Source organism: Vipera berus (genome assembly GCF_964194415.1).
Source record: "Vipera berus genome assembly, chromosome: 4".
NCBI lineage: Eukaryota > Metazoa > Chordata > Lepidosauria > Squamata > Viperidae > Vipera > Vipera berus.
This window is the reverse complement of record NC_138206.1, coordinates 13268168-13288987: the sequence shown is the minus strand read 5'-3', so window position 1 is coordinate 13288987 and position 20820 is coordinate 13268168. Positions and strand designations below refer to the sequence as shown.

The window sequence follows — 20820 nt, the reverse complement described above, 5'->3', positions numbered from 1 at the left end:
TAACTAGTGGTCTGATGGCCCTCTTAATTTGATACTTGGATATAAAATGTGGTAAGGATGTCCAAGCTGAAAACACATATTTAAAAGGGTTCATAAAACATTACTTTGAGGTGCCTTAAGATAAATGATTGCTTCAAAATTTAAGCCTCAACTATTAACATTATTTTCTAATTTTTAAAAAAATGATATTTTACTAATTCTGGCATACAGTACTTGGAAATCCAAGGAGTTAGATCAAGGCAATGTATTGGCATTCAGTTCTAATATGCTATGGATTATATTACAATATATTATATATCTAATTGCAGTTAGAGTTTCTCTAATGCCAATAAAACTTTCATGGTTATTAACAGAACTGGGACTTCATACTACAATATCAGTAGGCATTAACAGCTTGGATTTGTTACATCCATCAAATCTCTTGTTCAGAAATAACTTTAATGAGCCAAAACAACTAATTTTACAGTGAAAGTACATCATGCTACAGCAAACCACATAAATCCCATATTTAGAGGGATTTTATTTTAGGTCAGGGCTGGTTCACACAAAGCATTCAAAGTAGCAACCAGAGTGCAGGAGGCATTTGAACTGCAGCAAAAGATACTAGTATTTTTACAAACTCATCATTTTAGCAGAAAGCTCATTTGTAATTCCCACACCCAGCATATCTTCCACTCTTCATTTCACAAACACAAATGCTGCTTCACGTTCTCTACATCACCACGTACATGCACATAAATTCTCATGAAAGAGTTATGTAATTTTTATCTGGTAAAATGCAAATAAATTGCAAAGAATTTTTTTCAACCTCAAGTTTATCAAAGAATTATGTGAAGTAGCCCTAAGTATCTTTAGAGCTAGTTAACCAAACGCATGATGGGTTTTTTTCATGCATCTGTGAATAAATTTCAGAGATTACTTCTGAATGAGAACCTAAAGTTTTTCCAAAAATTCAAAACATAATTTAAGAAGGCAAGCAGTTGCACAATAAGGTACTTCCAAGCAATCTTTGGACCAGTCAGCTGTAGTGTATTCTGCTGCTGAAAATAACTTTGAAATATTACTACTAAGAGTTTGTGAACTGCAGTGGTACTGAAAGAACACAAACCATTTTAAAAACTGAATAACTACATTTGATTTAGCAAAGGCCTATATAGCAACTTTCACCAAACTGTTGACTTCTGAACGTGCTGCAATTGCAACTCCCGGAACTGCCAATCAACATGGCCATTGGACATATTAGTTGGCAATTATGATAATAAAGTTTAAAAATAATAAAAACTCAGGTAACTTGACTTAGAAACCCAATCAATAAAAATGTAAACAAAACACTTCTACACATAGGCAACCATATTATCATTTTCAAAAGCAAAACCTGAGCACATAAAATGTAATGTTTGGCAACTAAGGAATTAAGATACAGGTATATATCTTATACAGACACTGAAGTAGATTTTGGAAATCTGAATCACATCACATTATTAACCAGGTAGCTCCATTTTTTGGCAGCTGCTATCTTTGATATGTGTGTGAATGCCCTAGGTTTTAGCAATAGTTTAAATTCCACGCTCTTCTCTGTTGAAAATTATCAATTACCAGTTAAGTCACATTAAAACTTCACATACCTTAAATAGAAGCAGCAAATGTTTTGAGCAGTGTTGCTTCTCCAAACTGAATATTTACATGTTATTTTGTAGCTCTGTGATGATTTCCATTTACAATGGATGGGGAAAGCAGCAAAATAACCATGTTTTTTTTCAAGTTAAAGTGAAAATGTTCCACAAGGGTAGCATAGCCTACCTTGTCCCAAAGATGCTCTTTTCCAAAAGGCAACTAGTGTTTCTTGATTTTATTTTTCTTTTGAAAAATCTTTCTGTTGTCATCCAAGAAGTTCAGAACTGAAGAAGCTTCCTGGAGGAGAAATGAAACGTTTTCACAAGGGAAAAGAAAAAAGATGAAGAAAGTCCAGCTGTCTTTTTGGAAAAAAAGCACCTTTGGGATAATCATGACCTGGATGATTAAGAATGTCCATAGACACATAACTTATCTTATAAAAATAATGCCAGTGTTACTCAACAGCGCCTCATTTGAGCACCCGCTAAGTTATGACCTAAAGCGCTGAGAATGCAATGACAAAATAGATTCCTTTAAAAAGCTCTGGCCATGTGTGTTAGGCATACAATTCCTAAGAATCTGCGACAGAATTTGTGCAGTGTTCAACAATTTCAAACAAATAATGGTATTTATCAGTCCTTTGAGCAATATCATAGGCCGTCTCTTCCAAGTTGTTTTTGAGATTTGGCTTTAAATAGCGATTCATGAGCAACAGTTCAAGAGTTTCCTTGCTCTCTCTGTTTCCGGCTGCCAAGTGCAGAGGTGTAAGCAACCCATTGGTCTGAGCGTTGACATTTGCCCCATGCTGGAGCAAGAATGAGGCAATTTTGGTGTTGTTCCATTTGCATGCACTGTGCAGAGGTGTCCAGCTATCCACGGTCAATGCGTGGACATCTGCCCCATGAGCAACCAGCTCACGCACCACTTCCATGTGTCCATTATAGGCAGCGCGGTGAAGAGGAGTATATTGATCTTCATCCTGGACATTTATTGACACAAGGTTTTGAGACAAGAGCTTTTGCACTGTGCTAAGCTGTGGGAATGGAGACAGAGCTTAGTGTTAGTCCACTAGCTAGACAACTTTCTATAACACTAAGTGACTTTCACACTCTGAATGAAGGCCACACTTTCACTAAAATGCATTGACTCCAAAGAACAAGCAATGACTGGTGATACAATATCTCCAGAGTTGAAGAGCCCAACATTTCTAGCCCTTATTATCCCTTATTTTAAAGAAATTCATGCCATTAAAACCCATCATTTTTGCAAAGATGATGTGGGGAACCCAGAATCTAGAGGACTTCATAGAGTATTGAGTTTAGTTCTGAAAGAACTGGGGATCTCTCGCTCAGCTAAAACTTCATGATACACCGAGCAAGCTTTTTTTGGTTTTAACAATCAGTTTTATTATGACGTTTCCAGGAAGAAAGCAAACTCTTTCACGTTGACTCCCAAGTAAAATACAACTCTATCCATTTGCTCTCATTTATTTGGAGATATCAATGCCTCAATTTTTTATAATCCCATTCCTAAAGATCAATCTACTTGACAAAACAGCACTGCCGTAGTTTACAGTTCTAAAAACAATCCAGACTGGTTTTGTGCATGCCACCATAATTACCTGATTTTACATTCATAATATTGAAGCCAACTGCAATTACTTTTATTGCCCAAAGGCATCACAATCATTTCTGACTTGTCTTGGATTCTGTAGATGCAGTCAACTATTTTTCCATTCCTTCTAAACCCTAATGATGGACTTACATACAAACAATAAGGGGTGTGTGTGAAAAACTATGATCCTCCATTTGTCACTGAACCACAATTTCCAACATCCTTCACTAGCAGAGCTAAGTTCAGCCACTCATTCAGAAATTTCTGTGGGTTCATAAATTTCATCTCTGGAATTCTGTAAAGCAAGTCGTCATTCCTCCCTCAGTTAGTTCAGGCTAAAACCAACAAACCTTTGCATCATGACTCAACAATTCAGCAGTGTCAAAACTATAGGTGGTCCTCGACTTACAAACACAACTGAGCCCAACTTTTTTGTTGCTAATCAAGACATTTGTTAAGTGAGTTTTGCTCCATTTCACAACCTTTCTTGTCACAGTTGTTAAATAAATCAACTGCCGTTGTTAAGTTAGTCACGTGGTTGCTAAGTGAAGCTGGCTTCCCCATTGACTTTGCTTGACAGAAGGACGCAAAAGGTCGTGTGAAAAACGGGCATAACTCACTTTTTTAGTGCTGTTTTAACTTTAAATGGTCACTGAACAAACTGTTGCAAGTCGAGGACTACCTGTAAAGCATTGATATATGGTTTGCACTTACACCCCTCTCGAAGGACCTTAGCATCTCTATGGCCATAGCATAAACCAACCTTAAGTCATTTGAAAGCCCCCTTATGTCAAACTAGAGTCTCTCTAGGAGATAATAGGAACGATGAATTTATCATGCAGAGTTTTCATATACTGTAGTACATTTGGCTTACCCTATTTTTTTCAGCTGCCCAAAGCAGAAGCTTATCTGGGCTATTTGCCAACTTTTTCTCTTGAGCCTGGTACCATTCCTCTGTTTTTTCTTCCTGATCTTCCTCATCAGAGTCTCCAGACCAAAGGCTCTGTGTTCCTCTAGGGATTAGATGCCGGTGGGTTTCCAGTAGCTCAAGCTGGTTAAAGCTGTCGACAAAGTCTTTTCCCTCCTCATCCGTGTTATTATTGTCAGCTGATGTTATGCTTTCGTTCATTGTGCAGGCTTTGATTTGCCCGTCCCTAAACAGCAGAAGAGTTCCACTTCTATTTTTCTAACTCATATCTCAGTGCCTTGCCAACCGAGTTTGGTAACAAAAGCTACTGGTAGCAACATCACCACCATCTTTAAAAAGAGAAAAGGAAAAAAAAAGGAATATTATGATTGTGGAAAAGAAGATAAGGAACTTGCTGCACCTTGAATAGCAATCTCAGAAGTGTCCATAAAAAAGCCATCTGATTGCTTCTCTGGCATTATCAGATAAGAAATATGGACTTTTTTCTTACAATCTCTTTTGTAACCCTCCAAAATCATTTTGGAATTAAAAACCCCAAATCCTTGTTTCTTTCTATTTCTAGAAAGAATGAGCAGAGCCAGAATTCAAAACATTGCATTTACTTTAATCCTCTCAATTCCATATCCAAAAATGTAGTTGTTCATAATGATCTATATCAGTTATGTCCAACCGGCATCCCACAGGCTGCATACAGCCTGGACAGGTAGTTTGCAGCCCCACAAGATTGTAAACTTATATATTTTATATGCAGCCCAAGACAATTCCACCTCACTCAATGCAGCCCAGGCAAGCCAAAAGGCTGGATACCCAGGAGAAGATGAAATAACCTCCTTGATATAACATTTTATTTATGTAAACTATGCAGTCACCCATTTTATATTTTATGCCTCTGGGCAGTTTACAAGATAAAAATAAAACCTCGCTAAACAAACTCCCAGTGCCCAAGAAAACCATTGACTGCACTCACCACCAACAGCAGCAGCGTTCATCACCTACTGACCCAAATAACCTTGAGTGACAGGAGGAAGAGCCACAAGTGCTACAAAACCTTTCTGCAAAAACAGAGAAAGGAAGAAGCAAACTTTTTTTCCTTCTTCTCTTATTTGACCACAAAGAAATGGAAAGGGTCATTCTCTTTTCCAAGACTGAATGGCTGTACGTTCCGGCAAGCCAGGATATTCAGAACGTCCCATTGCTTAACATCGGGGACAAGTTACTACCCCCTGTTGATAGGGCCCGCAACCTGGGTGTCCTCCTAGACTCGCAGCTCTCCCTAGAAGACCACATAGGAGCTGTGACCAAGGGGGCCTTCTCCCGGGTTCGACTAGTTCGCCAACTACGGCCTTATCTGGACCTGGATTCCTTACGTACAGTCACCCATGCCCTTGTGACCTCTCGCCTAGACTATTGTAACGCTCTCTACATGGGGCTGCCCTTGAGATCCACTCGGAAGCTTCAACTGGTGCAAAGTGCAGCGGCACGGACACTCTTGGGAGCCTCCCGATACTCCCATATCACACCTCTCCTCTGTGCGCTGCACTGGCTTCCGGTTGCCTTCCGTGTGAAGTTCAAGGTGCTAACAATGACATACAAAGCCCTACATGGCATGGGTCCGGACTACCTACGGGAGCACCTTCTGCCAATGTCAGCACCCCACCGTCCTGTGCGCTCCCACAGAGAGGGCCTCCTCAGGGTGCCACCGCTCAAGGAATGTCGGCTGGTGGCCCCCAGGGGGAGGGCATTCTCAGTGGGTGCGCCAGCCCTCTGGAACAGCTTACCAACCGAAATCCGGATGGCCCCCGACCTCCGCACCTTCCGACGCGACTTAAAAACTTTCCTGTTCCAGCAGTCCGGCCTGGCATGATAGCGTTAATTGGGGTCCCAGTTTGTTTTCACTATTGTTTTTATTATTTTTATTGTTCATCTGTATACCTTCCTTCCTCTGTACACCGCCCCGAGTCCCTCGGGAGAAGGGCGGTTTATAAAAACTAATAAATAAAAAACTAATAAATAAATAAATAAAATGGGGTTTAGATGGAGGAGGCCAGTATAAGATGCTGCTTTCATTTTTTTTACAAACCAGCAACCAAATACATTCCATTTCAATTTGCAGGGTAGGACAGATGGGATACCTGTCAAATAAGGGGATTAGGTATTAAACCTAGTTTGATAAGAGATATCAGAGCCCAGAGAAGGAAGGAGGGTGGAGAAAGTGTCTCAGAAGGGATCTTCTCTAGTTCTCTGGGGGGAAAAAACCAAGGAGAGGAGACCCAAAAGTGCTTTTTTCAAAAGGCAACTGGACTTTGTTTTTTTTCTTGGAGACATTTTGCTTCTCATCCAAGGAGCGTCTTCAGTTCTGACTAAATGCTGGGAATGGAAGGATGGATATTCCTTGCAGGCTTTCCATTCCCCAGCATTCAGTCAGAACGGAGGATGTTTCTTGGATGAGAAGTGAAACAGCTTCAAGGAAAAACCAAGTAACTCCAGTTGCCTTTTGAAAAAAAGCATCTTTGGGACAACCATGGCCTGGATGACTGAGAATCTCCATAGACATAAGGAAGAGGAGACGTGCTTTCAGACTTGCAAGATACTGTTCCTATACACCTACAATAACAGTGATGCTGGTGCTCATGGTTTTGGGCTTCTGTCTGGACTACCTCGAAGGGCTGGCAGTCCTACATAACTGAACAAGGCTAATAACACACGCAGATAAAGGCTATAGACCTAATGGGGTGTTCTTCATTCAGGAAGGGGGTCACCAAGGACCCCAAAGCAGGCTCTGCTGAAAGAATCACAACTGGCTGCTTTACACAAAGGAGTCAGAATAACAGAGCTGGAAGGGACCTTAGAGGTCTTCAAGTCTAACCCCCGACTCAAGCAGGAGACTCTGGCTCAGGAATTCTGGGAGTTGAAGTCCACGAGTCATAAAAGAGCCAAGGTTGCCTACCCATGCCCTATGCCATTCCAGTCCAATCTCTTCCTTAAAAGCCCATCCTCACAACCCTCACGGGCAGGATTCAAACCACCTGCTAAAACCAAGTAGCCAGCCCTACCTTTAAGGAGGCTCAGTTAAGCCTTCCGGGCATCCAGGAAGCAGAGACTTAGACACGTACAGACAAATCAATGCATACACGGAGGGATGATGGGAAGAATATAATCCTCGGCATAACACGCTTCAAAACCTCCCTGGCTCCAGGACAGGACGCGCGTTGAAGGAGACCCCCCAGCCGATCTCCGCGTTGCACCGACAGCGGCAAGTAGTAGCCGAAGCCTTGACTCCTCCACCGCCCCGACAGGCCTCACTCCCCTCTCGTCTAGGACATTTAACTCCTTCCTGAGGTGGGGGGGGGGAGGAGGGGGGCCCTCCTCCTCTGACCGGAAGCGGCTACCTCTTGCGGCTGCGCAATAAGAGTCGATTGCAGAGGGTTAGCACTCCCCCCCCCTTCCCGGTGAGCACTTGTGGGAAAGGCGAGAATTGCGTGGTTCTCGCGAGAAGTAGTTGCCGGCGCTCCCGGGAGAGGGCCGGGGAAGTATGGAAAGGGAAAGCGGGGTGAGAGTGTGTGTGTGGGGGGGGAGGGGGAGTTGCCAGTGGGGGGGTGGTTGGGGGGCGGCGTGGGGGGGCGGCCTCCTTGTTCTGCCTTGCTGGCAGTCGAGGTGAAACGGTGAGCAGGAATCGCCGGAGCCCCGAACCGCAGCGAGGAGGCTGACCTGCGGTGCCTCTGCAGGAGTCGCGCACGGCGCTGCTTGGAATGCGCAACGATCCTTTCGGTGCAAGAGGGAGGTTATTCCAGCCCAGGGCGCCAGGAGACGACTCTCCTCTCGAGAGGAATTGATGCATCCTGTCTGGGCTGGGTTGCTTGGCTTTGACCCAATCCTTGCCGAGGGCTTGGGTGGGTGGGTGGGTGGGTAGGTGGGCGCTTTGCCCCGCACGAGAAAGCCAAGTAGGGTTAACTCTCAGCCCAAGTTTAGCGTGTTGTGGGAATGCTGCCTTTACTGTGAGATGGTCTCACGAGGTCGATGGATCGTTAAGGTGCTTCCAAGTGAAAAGGCATCACGCAGAGATGCAATCATAGGAAGCTTTATTTAACAATAGATTAGATAGAAAGCTAGCATAGCATAACTGGAACAGAACAAGAAGCAGAAACTGAACTGAACAAAGAGCAGCCCCTTGAGCAGAGGTATTTATGGGGGGTCTCAGCCCCTCCCTAACCATAAAACTCTCGCCAATGGGGATGCAGGGGTCTAGGACCCCTGACTCATCAGTGGAAGCAAGAAGCCTCTTAGCTTCCATCTGATGACCCTTTTGGGTAACTGCCAATGGCTGGCACAAAACATCTAACATTTACCCCTGACCAGGTTTAAGCGTTTTGGGTTTGAAGTCAGTCAGCCTCTCCTTTCTGTTCGTCTTCCCAAAGAACGGGAGGACGGTCGTGGAAGAAGAGTCCGCTGACTGGTGGCTGCGTGGGAGATGCAGAGCCGCTTAAATCGGGGCTAAGCAATGTCTCCCGTTTCAGTACGGAGTGGAGATTTGGGCTCGTTTTAATATCTTATTCCTTCTTTGGAGTCTTATATATGCATTTCTAAGTGTCGGAAGTTACATTGCATGGATTACATTTTACATGTTATGAGAATTACCCAAGCAAAGTTGACTTGCTGAATTGCCTATTTGGGAAGGTGTTTATTCTCTCAAATAGGCAATTCGGCAAGTCAGCTTTGCTTGGGTAATTCTCGTAACATATAAAATGTAATCCATGCAATGTAACGTCAACACTTATAAATGCATATATAATACTCCAAAGAAGGAATAAGATATTAAATGAGCCCAAATCTCCGCTCCGTACTGAAATGGGAGACATTGCTTAGCCACGATTTGTTTATTCTCTCAAGGGACACGGTGGCTCAGTGGGTTAGGTCGGCAGTTTGGTGGGTCGAATCCCGAGTGCCGTGTAGCAGAGTGAGCACCTGTTACTCGTCCCAGCAACTGCCAACCTAGCAGTTCGAAAGCACGTAAAAATGCAAGTAGAAAAATAGGGACCACTACGGTGGGAAGGTAACAGCGTTCCATGCACCTTTGGCGTCTAGTCATGCTGGCCACATGACCACGGAGATGTCCTTGGACAAGCGCTGGCTCTTGGGCTTTGAAACGGAGATGAGCACCAGCCCCTAGAGTCGGAAACGACTAGCATGCATGTGTTGCTCTGGAAACTGTATAATTATCAGTTTTGCTGAAATAATACAGGCCCTTCTCAGTGTTACATAGAGACCAGTCATGTGTGACAGTCCACTAAAATCATTCATTGCTTGGATCAGTCACTTATGCCAAAAACTAATGTCTGCTTCATGTAATTTGTTGTTTCCATATTCTTTCCAAAGAGGTGTTCACTTTTTATTTTATTTATTTAGTTTGATGATGCCTTTCAGTCAATGAAGACTGCCTGCACTGGTCCATTATTTGACAAGATTTTGAAAGAAGCTGGTCCAAAATCAGCCTGATGGTTTTGTGCCTAAGACAAGACTAGAACTCATTCTTCCAGCTTCTAATCTGGTATTTTAACCATCATATCAGATTGGGCCTCAGATTTTGGCTAAATTTAATACCTAAATCACTTATTAGGATTAGGTCTCCCTTCTGCAAGTTCTACAAATGGGATGGGCTGTGCTAGATTGCTCTTTTATAAAAAAAATGAAAGGACATTATTCTTTCCTTCAACAAAATCCTACTGTAGGTAAAGGAGAATGACCGCCTCCATTCTTTCGTAGTAAAATGAGAAAAGGTGGAGAAAAGAAAAATTAGTTTGTCCTTTCTCACTTTATTTCTGCAGAAAAAATTTGTGGTACCTCATTATTCCACCCACAAACATTAAGATTTTTTCAAACTCTCCTATAAAATCCCCCAATCCTTTTGGATTTTCCTGAAAGGCAGCAGCCATGCAGCTTTAATGCAAAGGCCCCCAACCTTTTGGGCACAAGGGACCGATTCCATGGAGATAGGTTTTCCTGTGGACCCAAGAGGGTGTGGTTTTGCACGCTGCCTGCATCCTATGGATGGCGCTTCGCTTGTTTGTGTGGACCAGTTTCTGGCATGCCGCAGAGTGGTGTTGGTCCATGGACTATGGATTGGGGACCCCTGCTTTAATGCTTTTTGTAAAAAAAAACCAAAAATGTGATAGTGAGAGAAGCTAAAAACCACAGTTGCCTTGGAGTTTTCCTGGTTATATAGGCTCTTGATTTTTTGTTTATTTTTCTATGTATCAAACTGGGTTCTTTTGTTCACTGGAAAAGTACATTTTAAACAATAAATTATGATACTTTGGCTTCAAGTTCATTACCCTAAGATTCTTCTCTTTATTTGGTTGTTCCTAGGTCTTGACTCTGTTTTTTTAGTTATTTGGCTTTGTGAGACCTTTTGTAAATTGGACCCAGGCTGATTGTAGATATGAGTTCTACCACTTCCAGGTAAATTTTCCACAATATTCACATCAGTGGGGAAGAGATTTAGTCATCTATCTTGCCAACTGTGGTGTTCCTATAATTTACTGTCACCTCATTAGTGCTGAAAGTGAAAATTATATAAGGGATGCAAAGGCTACTTTTGTAATTTAAATCAATAATATAAAAACAAAACCTTGTGCTCTTGTGGATTTGCCATATATTTTGTAAGAAATAATTCAAATAATTAAAGGTTTTTCTAAGCGTCATAGAGATTGAGTTAACTGTAGAAATATAGCAGGAAAAGTTTCTAGAGGCCCAGTTGTTCCCTATAATTCTATGAAATGAATACTGAATACTGGAGCATTTGAAGAATGTAATCTATAACTTTACAAAAAATACTTCATTGTATTAGATGCCGAAACAGTAAATGATGCAGTCATTTGTTGTTGTTGTTAGTTGCGAAGTCGTGTCCGACCCATCGCGACCCTATGGACAATGTTCCTCCAGGCCTTCCTGTCCTCTACCATCTTCTGGAGTCCATCTAAGCTCACGCCTACTGCTTCAATGACTCCATCCAGCCACCTCATTCTCTGTCGTCCCCTTCTTCTATTGCCCTCAATCTTTCCCAGCATTAGGCTCTTCTCCAATGAGTCCTTCCTTCTCATTAGGTGGCCAAAGTATTTGAGTTTTAGCTTCAGGATCTGGCCTTCTAAAGAGCAGTCAGGGTTGATCTCTAGGACTGACCGGTTTGATCGCCTTGCAGTCCAAGGAACTCGCAGGAGTCTTCTCCAGCACCATAGTTCAAAGGCTTCAATTCTTTGGCGCTCAGCCTTTCTTATGGTCCAGCTTTCACTGCCATACATTGCAACTGGGAAGACCATAGCCTTGACTATACGCACTTTTGTTGACAGGGTGATGTCTCTGCTTTTTAGTGTGCTGTCTAGATTTGCCATGGCTTTCCTCCCAAGGAGCAAGCGTCTTTTAATTTCTTGGCTACAGTCCCCATCTGCAGTGATCTTGGAGCCCAGGAAAATAAAATCTGTCACTACCTCCATTTCTTCCCCATCTATTTGCCAGGAATTGAGAGGGCCAGATGCCATGATCTTGGTTTTCTTAATGTTTAGTTTCAACCCAAGTTTTGCACTCTCCTTCTTCACCCGCAACACGAGGCTCTTTAGTTCTTCTTCACTTTCTGCCATTAGAGTGGTATCATCTGCATATCTTAGGTTGTTGATGTTTCTTCCGGCAATCTTAATTCCAACTTTTGATTCATCTAGCCTTGCCTTTCTCATGATGTGCTCTGCATATAAGTTAAATAGGCAAGGCGACAGTATACAGCCTTGCCGGACTCCTTTCCCAATTTTGAACCAATCAGTGGTTCCGTGTCCAGTTCTCACTGTTGCTTCTTGGCCCGCATATAGACTTCTCAAGAGACAAATAAGATGGTCTGGTATGCCCATCTCTTTAAGGACTTGCCACAGTTTGTTATGATCCACACAATCAAAGGCTTTAGCATAGTCAATGAAGCAGAAGTAGATGTTTTTCTGGAACTCTCTAGCTTTCTCCATGATCCAGCGTATGTTAGCAATTTGATCTCTAGTTCCTCTGCCTCTTCGAAATCCTGCCTGTACTTCTGGTAGTTCTCGATCCACATACTGCTGGAGTCTAGCTTGTAGAATTTTAAGCATAACTTTACTAGCATGAGAAATGAGTGCAATGGTGCGATAGTTTGAACATTCTTTGGCACTGCCTTTCTTTGGAATTGGAATGTAAACTGATCTTTTCCAATCCTGTGGCCACTGTTGAGTTTTCCAAATTTGCTGGCAAATTGAGTGTAGCACTTTTACTGCATTGTCTTTTAAGATTTTGAATAGCTCAGCTGGAATACTGTCACCTCCACTAGCTTTGTTGTTGCTCAGCTTTTCTAAGGCCCACTTCACTTCACATTCTAGGATGTCTGGCTCGAGGTCAGTGACCACCTCATTGTGATTATCAGGGACGTTAAGCTCATTCTTGTATAGTTCTTCTGTGTAATTTTGCCACCTCTTCTTAATCTCTTCTGCCTCTGTTAGGTCCCTGCCATTTTGGTCCTTTATCATGCCCATTTTTGCATGAAACGTTCCTTTCATCTCTCCAATTTTCTTGAAAAGATCTCTGGTCCTCCCTATTCTATTGTTTTCTTCTATTTCTTTGCATTGTTCATTTAAGAAGGCATTCTTATCTCTTCTAGCTATTCTCTGGAATTCTGCATTCAATTGGGTGTATCTTTCTTTTTCTCCCTTGCCTTTCGCTTCCCTCCTTTCCTCAGCTATTTGCAAAGCTTCCTCAGACGGCCATTTTGCTTTCTTGCATTTCTTTTTCTTTGGGATGGTTTTGGTTGCTACCTGTTGTACAATGTTGCGAACCTCTGTCCATAGTTCTTCAGGCACTCTGTCTATCAGATCTAATTCCTTAAATCTATTTGTCACCTCTACTGTATATTCAACAGGGATATGATTTAATTCATACCTGACTGGCCTAGCGCTTTTTCCTACTTTCTTTAATTTAAGCCTAAACTTTGCAAGGAGAAGCTCATGGTCTGAGCCACAGTCAGCTCCTGGTCTTGTTTTTATTGACTGTATAGAGCTTCTCCATCTTTGGCTGCAGAGCATATAGTCAATCTGATTTCTGTGTTGACCGTCTGGTGATGTCCATGTGTAAAGCCGTCTCTTGGGTTGTTGGAAAAGAGTGTTTGCTATGACCATCGTATTCTCTTGACAAAATTCTATCAGCCTGTGCCCTGCTTCATTTTGTACTCCAAGGCCAAACTTGCCTGTTATTCCAGTTATCTTTTGGCTTCCTACTTTAGCATTCCAATCCCCCATGATGATAAGGACATCATTTCTGGGTGTTAGTTCTATAAGGTGCTGTAGGGCTTCATAGAACCGGTCAATTTCATCCTCTTCAGCACCGGTGGTTGGGGCATAGACTTGGACTACTGTGATATTGAATGGTTTGCCTTGGATTCGAACTGAGATCATTCTGTCATTTTGAGGATTGTATCCCAGTATTGCTTTTCCTATTTTTTTATTGACTATGAAGGCTACTCCATTTCTTCTGAGGGATTCTTGCCCGCAGTAGTATACCTGATGGTCATCTGAATTAAATTCACCCATTCCTGTCCATTTTAGTTCGCTGATACCTAAGATGTCAATGTTTAGTCTTGTCATCTCTTGTTTGACCACGTCCAGCTTTCCTTGATTCATGGATCTTACATTCCAGGTTCCTATGGAGAAAAAAATCTTTACAGCATCGGACTTTCCTTTCACCACCAGACATAACCACAGCTGAGCGTCCTTTCGGCTTTGGCCCAGTCGCTTCATTCTTTCTGGCGCTACTAGTACTAGCCCTCTGCTCTTCCCCAGTAGCATATTGGACGCCTTCCGACCTGAGGGGCTCATCTTCCAGCGTCATATTGTTTTGCCTTTTGGTACTGTCCATAGGGTTTTCATGGCAAAGATACTGGAGTGGGTTGCCATTTCCTTCTCCAGTGGATCACGTTTTGTCAGAACTCTCTGCTATGACCTGTCCGTCTTGGGTGGCCCTTCACAGCATAGCTCATAGCTTCATTGAATTACGCAAGCCCCTTCGCCACGACAAGGCAGTAATCCATGAAGGGGATGCAGTCATACTATTCTGCTTTTTGTTTGTTTGTTTCTCTTTAACTTTAGAGATGAAGAGGAAGAAGACACATTTAAAATTTTAGTTGCTACAGACATTCACCTTGGATATTTGGAGAAGGATGCTTGTCGTGGAAACGATACTTTCGTTACTTTTGATGAAATATTGAAACTTGCTCAAGAGAACGAGGCAAGCCACTTTGAAATCACGTTACAAAACTACCACTGAAAGGTCACATACAGGTAGTCCTTGACTTATGACCACAGCTGAACCCAAAATTTCCATTGCTAAGCAAGACAGTTGTTAAGTGAGTTGCCCCTCATTTTACGATCTTTTTTGCCACAGTTGTTAAGCGAATCGCTGCAGCTGTTAAATGAATTGTGTGGTCATTAACGAATCTGCCTTCCCCCCGTTGACTTTGCTTGTCAGAAGCCAGCTGGGAAGGTTTCACATGGGGATCACGTGACCCACGGTATAGTGCAACTGTCATTAGTATATGCCAGTTGCCAAGTGCCCAAATTTTGATCAATGTGACCAAGGGAACGCTACAACGGTCGTGTGAAAAATGACCATACGTCACTTTTTTCAGTGCTGTTGTAACTCATCACTAAAGGAATGGTTGTAAGTCAAGAACTACCTGTAATTCCTAGAAATTATTCTTATTGTTAGGACAATAATTGCATATTACACCAATGACATTGTGAAAATAAAACCAATCTGAGCCCAACGTGCTGTCAATAAGACCTGGGGCAGTAATGAAAAATTTACCATGGCAGGTTGTAGTTCCGTATTTGCATACTACCTAGAATCTTTTGGGCTCAGTTAACAATCTTACAAGTAGATAAATAAAATTGGTTTTAAGATATACAGGAATGTTGACCGTCCACATGTCAATTGCAGATAATGGGACAATTAAATTCACCTTTAAGTGAAATTTTATAACCTAAGCATATCTGAGTGTACTTATTCATCTTCATTTCTTTCCTTTTTCATTATAAGAGGTACTTTACCATACTTCTTTAATTAACATAGTAACTTATTTTGTACAGTCAGGATTAAAAATAAAAGCTGCCAAATTCTAGAAAGGGCTGTTATCTCTTTTGCTTTCTCTATATTTTTGAGCCTTAAAAGGACGTCAGATGCATTTGGGGTTTAGTAGCACGGACCTTCGCTCCTTCCGACGCGATCTAAAAACATATCTATTTAAGCAATCCGGTCTGGTCTGACGGGTTTAATTTTAATTGTGGTTTTAACTTATCTTCTACATTTGGGCAGTAGGGCCTAATTTATTCTCAATTTTCTGTATTTGTGCATTTTGACATTTATGTCACTGTTCACCGCCCTGAGTCCTTAGGGAGAAGGGCGGTATACAAATCAAATAAATAAATAAATAAATGCAGGATTTAGGATTCATAGACCAAAAGGCACTTTGGAGAGGCTGAAATCTAGTGCCTGCCTGAAACTTCTAAAATAGCCACATCTATTCAAAAAAAAAAAAAAACCCCACGAAAAACAACAACCCCAACCCAAAAACATTGTCTAGTTCAGGGCTTTTCAACCCTGAAATTGGCACCTGGCAGGTGGTACGCGACCATCCTAGAAAAGTGGTAGCGGGCAAGGGGAATGAGCTGAACTGGTGGCAGCACCACACAAGCCTGAGCAAGAAATGGCTGGAGCTGCAGGGCTGTCAGGGCTCAGCGGAAGCGCCAGGTTCAGCCCCAGGCTCCAGCTGGATTTCGGCCCTGATCCAGGCGCTTCTGATCAGCTGGAAAGTTGCAGCATCTCCAAGGTCTTGTGATTTACATTCAGATGCTTGGCAGCTGATTCATATTTATGACGGTCACAGTGTCCCAGGGTCATGTGAAGTGACCAAAACCTGCTGCAACCACCCAGCAGACGGGGGAATAAAAACAAAACACACCCCCACCCCACCCCCACTGTCAATCCTCAACAGAAATGCTCACAACAATGAAAACCTCAGACAGGAGGAAGAGCGCCGCCGGGCGGGCAGGCAGGTATCTTGCTCGGCTGTGGCTTGGGGGGCACTTTTTTCAGTGCCATTGTAACTTCAAACAGTCACTAAGTGAACTGTCGTGGACTACCTGTACTTCATCACTTTTTTCCCTTTTTTGGGGGGGTGTCAAGTTTTTGACACCTTGCTAGGCGACTGGTGGTACTCGGATGTTGCCATATCCTAAAAGTGGTACAATGGGTGAAAAGGTTGAAAAGCCCTGGTCTAGTTGAACCATTTTTAGAAATTTATAATTTTGAGGGGGGGAAAATGCATGTCTAATAATAATATATCTACCCAAAAATCTGTTTATAGGTGGACTTCATTTTATTAGGTGGAGATCTCTTTCATGAAAACAAGCCTTCCCGGAAAACAATATATACATGTTTAGAACTACTAAGAAGATATTGCATGGGTGACCGCCCTGTACAATTTGAAATTCTGAGTGACCAGTCAGTTAATTTTGGCTTTAGCAAGTAAGTATTCCTATAGTAAATTGAATTCAGTTATTTTGTAAATAACTGATTGTAACTGAATCACAGCTGCATCTGAACTCTAAATAACTAAAAAAAAGTTTGATCCAATTCTTTATTTTGGTTAGTGATGCTAATTCTGGACAATGCTGCACATACATTTTTATTGTGGTTTGCATTATTATTACACTGAGTGTTTCCCTGTTCAGTCTGCTTAATGGAGCTCTTGATTTTTATTTTTATTTTTTTGATATATAAAAAGATATCTCCTACTTCCTGAGCAGCTTTTTAGATCAAGGAACAATGTATAAAACTATCTCATCCCTTTTCTCAAAACAGATAATTTATCAAATTAATTCTATTCCACTCTTCTATTGAATTGAATTGAATTGAATTGAATTGCTGATCTTGCAGACCATTAGCTAACATCACCAGTGTGAATGTATATGGGGTTTGCTGTCTTAATACAGTGGCAGGACAAACTACTACATATAAACAGCAAACTCCACACTCCATCACACTGATGATGTTACCTAGTTCGGTAGTGAAACATCTGTAACCAAATGGCCAAACTCAGAGAACATCAAGAACTTCACAGTTCTGAATTCAGCCTATAAGGTTTAATTCTATAAAAAAAAATATACAAGTTTAGCTGCATGTTGGAAATGACGCAATTTTTGCTTGCTTTAAACTTGTCCTGTCTAGGTTTCCATGGGTGAACTACCAAGATGAAAATCTCAACATTTCTATTCCAGTTTTTAGTATTCATGGCAACCATGATGATCCCACAGGGGTAAGAATGTTAGAGGGTAAAAGAAGACCAGTAGCTTTATTAATTATGCTAGTAATACTTTAGAAAGACAGCCAAGATTATAAAAATTACAATCCAGCAATTTTGTACTAAAATCTGTTAGTGAAATTGAGCAAGAATTATCTTGTATCCTATACCAAGTGTACCTATACCAAGGTAATTCTTAAACTTGTCAAGTTTATAATAGATTATGATTAAGAAAGTATACAAAATACTGCAACGCTCTCTACATGGGGCTGCCCTTGAGGACCACCCGGAAGCTCCAACTGGTATAGAATGCAGCCGCGAGAGTTGTGTTGGGAGTCTCCCGATACTCCCACGTTACACCTTTGCTCTGTGAGCTGCATTGGTTACCAGTTGCCTTCCGGGTGAGATTCAAGGTACTAGTAATGGTGTTCAAAGCCCTACATGGCAGGGGGCCGGAGTACCTCAGGGAACACCTGCTGCCGGCATCAATCTCCCTGCACCCTGTGCGTTCCCACAGAGAGGGTCTCCTCAGGGTGCCACCGATCAGAGAATGTCGATTGGTGGCCCCCAGGGGGAGATCCTTCTCTGTGGGCGCTCCGGAACTATGGAATCAGTTACCAGTAGAGCTCCGGATGGCGCCCGATCTTCGCTCCTTTCGTCGCGATCTCAAGACGTTTTTGTTTGTACAAGCCGGCCTAGCCTGATGGGGGATTGGTGGGGTTTTTTATTCTTGTATTCTTAATATTATCTTTGGGGTTTTATAATTGTAATATATCAATTGTTTTAAAATCGGGCAATTATTTAATTTCCTTTTAATATTTGTAACTTTGTATTTTATTCTTGCCCTGTGAACCGCCCTGAGTCCTCAGGGAGAAGGGCGGTATAGAAATATTATTAAATTAAATTAAATTAAAATTAAAATAAAAATAGCATTTAATGTACATGGTTTGTGTTTTAGCATAGGATAGAATGTAACTTCCTTGGGGTAAAAGCGTACAACCTTTCGTTGTACAATTGATTTGGTGCATTGTCTTCAACAAAATCACCAAGTTTTAAAAATTGAACTTTTACCATACTGTTTTTGTATATTTTATTTGTGAAATGTTGTTAATTTGTGGAAAAATACAGTAATTAGTTATATTCAGAGATTATTCTTAGTCTGGTGGAAGTAAAGCAGATTAGAAGCTACAGTATTTGCAATGCCACTTTATGTAGCTTGCAATCACTCTTACGTTTTCCCTACTTTTGAGATGTTGAAGGCTTTAGGGGCTATTTAATACAGGAAAATACATTTGTCATTTGTCTGAGAAATTTAATCAATTGTAATATGCAAAGTATCCTGGTTTTTACTTATGTGCACACCCATGTAAGTAACACATTAAACATTTTATCATTTTATATATTGGAAATTTAGCAAAATTGATGTGTCACAAATTCCATTTTTGTTATTATTTTCCATATTTATAGGCAGATGGTCTTTGTGCTTTGGACATTTTAACTTGTGCAGGACTTATTAATCATTTTGGACGTTCACCATCTGTAGAGAAAATAGAAATTAGTCCTATTTTGCTTCAGAAAGGAAGTTCAAAGATTGCTCTTTATGGATTAGGTAAGATTTTTTGCACCTCTCTAATCGGGGGCACAATATTTTGTGTATACAAGTGGTTCTCCGAAAATGGGGAAAAGAATAAAGATATTGAATTGAATTTTTATTTTGTAATTTGTGGGTTAGAATTAAGAGTAGGACTAGCAAGATTTGATCCACAAAATATTGATTAGGTGTATGAAAATACTTCCAATTATTTCAAGTGCAAAATTTTGTGAGCTAACTCATTTCTGAGTGCAAAGCCTCTGCTTTGTGAAACATGCTGATCTAAGCATTCAGAAGTGTTTCAGGCTCAAAATTACCACTCCAAACGCTGAGATGAAGTTTCATTCTGGAAAGGATTCAAAATGATATGTTTGGCATGCTCCTAAATTTTATTTAGATTTTCATTCAATGAGTAGAGGAGTCGCTGCGGATTTTACTCCGCTAGTCGTTGCTGACTATTGGGGGTGGTGCTTATCTCTATTTCAAGGCCATTGAACCAGTGCTGTCCAAAGACATTTCTGTGGTCATGTGACCAGCATGATGTCGTGGAGCATTGTTACCTTCCCACCAAAATGATACCTATTTACCTTCTTGCATTTGCATGCTTTCAAACTGCTAGCTTGGCAGCAGCTAGGTGAAGATGAGAGCTCACCCCATCATGTGGAACTCAGGTCTCAAACCGAGGCTGTCGGCTTTCCAGCCAACAAGCCCAGGGTCTTAACCGCTGCCCCTCATGCAATGAGTGCCATGTGGAAAAAGTGTTAAGGCTGCAAGGTGTCCCCAAGCCCAGTTTGTCTTGTCTTGTCTTGTGTTGCAAAGGATTGAGGTCAGGGCCAATCTAATCTTTAGTTGGCAAAATATGATACCTAAATAAATGGAATCTCACTACTCAGCTGTGTAATTTTCTGCTTGGTAGATCACTAAAAGCCCATTGCATGTAATTTTTCTCTTCTAGGATCTGTTCCCGATGAAAGACTACATCGGATGTTTGTGAATAAACAAGTAACCATGTTGAGGCCAAAAGAAGATGAAGATAGGTGGTTTAATCTGTTTGTAATTCATCAGAACAGGTACAGATACTGTCCCCAGGTTATATCTTATGCTTTTTGGTCTATGTTGATCTCATCTGGATCCTGAATTGATAGCCTGTTCTTAGTTATATCATCCACTTTGGTTGTTGAGATTGTTGTTTATTTGTAGCCCAGGAATGATCTGTCTCTTGTGTTGATCAAGTCATTGAATTTGACAATGTCACAGTTTTCAATGTGGCAAAATAATGATAGAACTAGAACAGCAAATCACAATTACAAATGATTTGAAACTTACATGGGATTGTACCTGTAGATGTCAGAATATAATATTTTGTTTTACTTTCTCTTACCTTTTGATCCCTGATAATCACATTTGGGACAGTGAGAATGGGGCTAATGTTGTGATAACGTGTTACATTTAAAAATTGGGTACTTTGGTTTATAGTTTGCAAAATGCTGTTTTAATTTGTGGCTGTTGTGTTTGTTTTCTTTGGCACAGGAGTAAACATGGAGCCACAAATTATATTCCAGAACAGTTTCTAGATGACTTCATTGACCTTGTAATTTGGGGTCACGAACATGAATGTAAAATATCTCCAATCAGAAACGAGCAACAACTTTTCTATATTTCTCAGCCAGGAAGTTCAGTGGTTACATCTTTGTCACCAGGAGAAACTGTCAGAAAGTA

General features: G+C 41.3%; 2 protein-coding genes across 6 annotated transcripts in view; one reads left to right on the top strand and one right to left on the bottom strand.

The window, feature by feature from the left end:
- Nucleotides 1-297: 297 nt before the first annotated feature.
- ANKRD49 (ankyrin repeat domain 49) lies at nucleotides 298-7483 on the bottom strand. 3 transcript variants are annotated; one of them, XM_081326507.1, is made up of 4 exons: nucleotides 7210-7483; nucleotides 5124-5208; nucleotides 4103-4485; nucleotides 298-2647 (listed from the first exon to the last, which is right to left on the bottom strand). In XM_081326507.1, the coding sequence occupies exons 3-4, from the start codon at nucleotides 4355-4357 to the stop codon at nucleotides 2186-2188; spliced, it is 717 nt and encodes a 238-aa protein (XP_081182633.1). In that variant the 5' UTR covers nucleotides 4358-4485; nucleotides 5124-5208; nucleotides 7210-7483; the 3' UTR covers nucleotides 298-2185. The 3 variants fall into 3 exon arrangements, with proteins under 3 accessions (XP_081182633.1, XP_081182632.1, XP_081182634.1); XM_081326506.1 differs by lacking the exon at nucleotides 5124-5208; XM_081326508.1 differs by lacking the exon at nucleotides 7210-7483 and having other exon boundaries at nucleotides 5124-5973.
- A 140-nt stretch (nucleotides 7484-7623) lies between these two features.
- Nucleotides 7624-20820, top strand: part of MRE11 (MRE11 homolog, double strand break repair nuclease) — a 36201-nt gene continuing 23004 nt past the window's right edge. For 2 of the 3 annotated variants that reach the window (XM_081326204.1, XM_081326206.1), the window contains exons 1-8: nucleotides 7624-7706; nucleotides 10520-10612; nucleotides 14299-14437; nucleotides 16575-16735; nucleotides 17438-17525; nucleotides 18978-19119; nucleotides 20057-20171; nucleotides 20632-20817. In XM_081326204.1, coding sequence (XP_081182330.1) covers nucleotides 10593-10612; nucleotides 14299-14437; nucleotides 16575-16735; nucleotides 17438-17525; nucleotides 18978-19119; nucleotides 20057-20171; nucleotides 20632-20817 — 851 coding nt within the window. In that variant the 5' untranslated portion in view covers nucleotides 7624-7706; nucleotides 10520-10592. Of the gene's footprint in view, nucleotides 7707-9559; nucleotides 9702-10519; nucleotides 10613-14298; nucleotides 14438-16574; nucleotides 16736-17437; nucleotides 17526-18977; nucleotides 19120-20056; nucleotides 20172-20631; nucleotides 20818-20820 lie in introns of all 3 variants that reach the window. The other variant, XM_081326205.1, reaches the window with a different exon arrangement.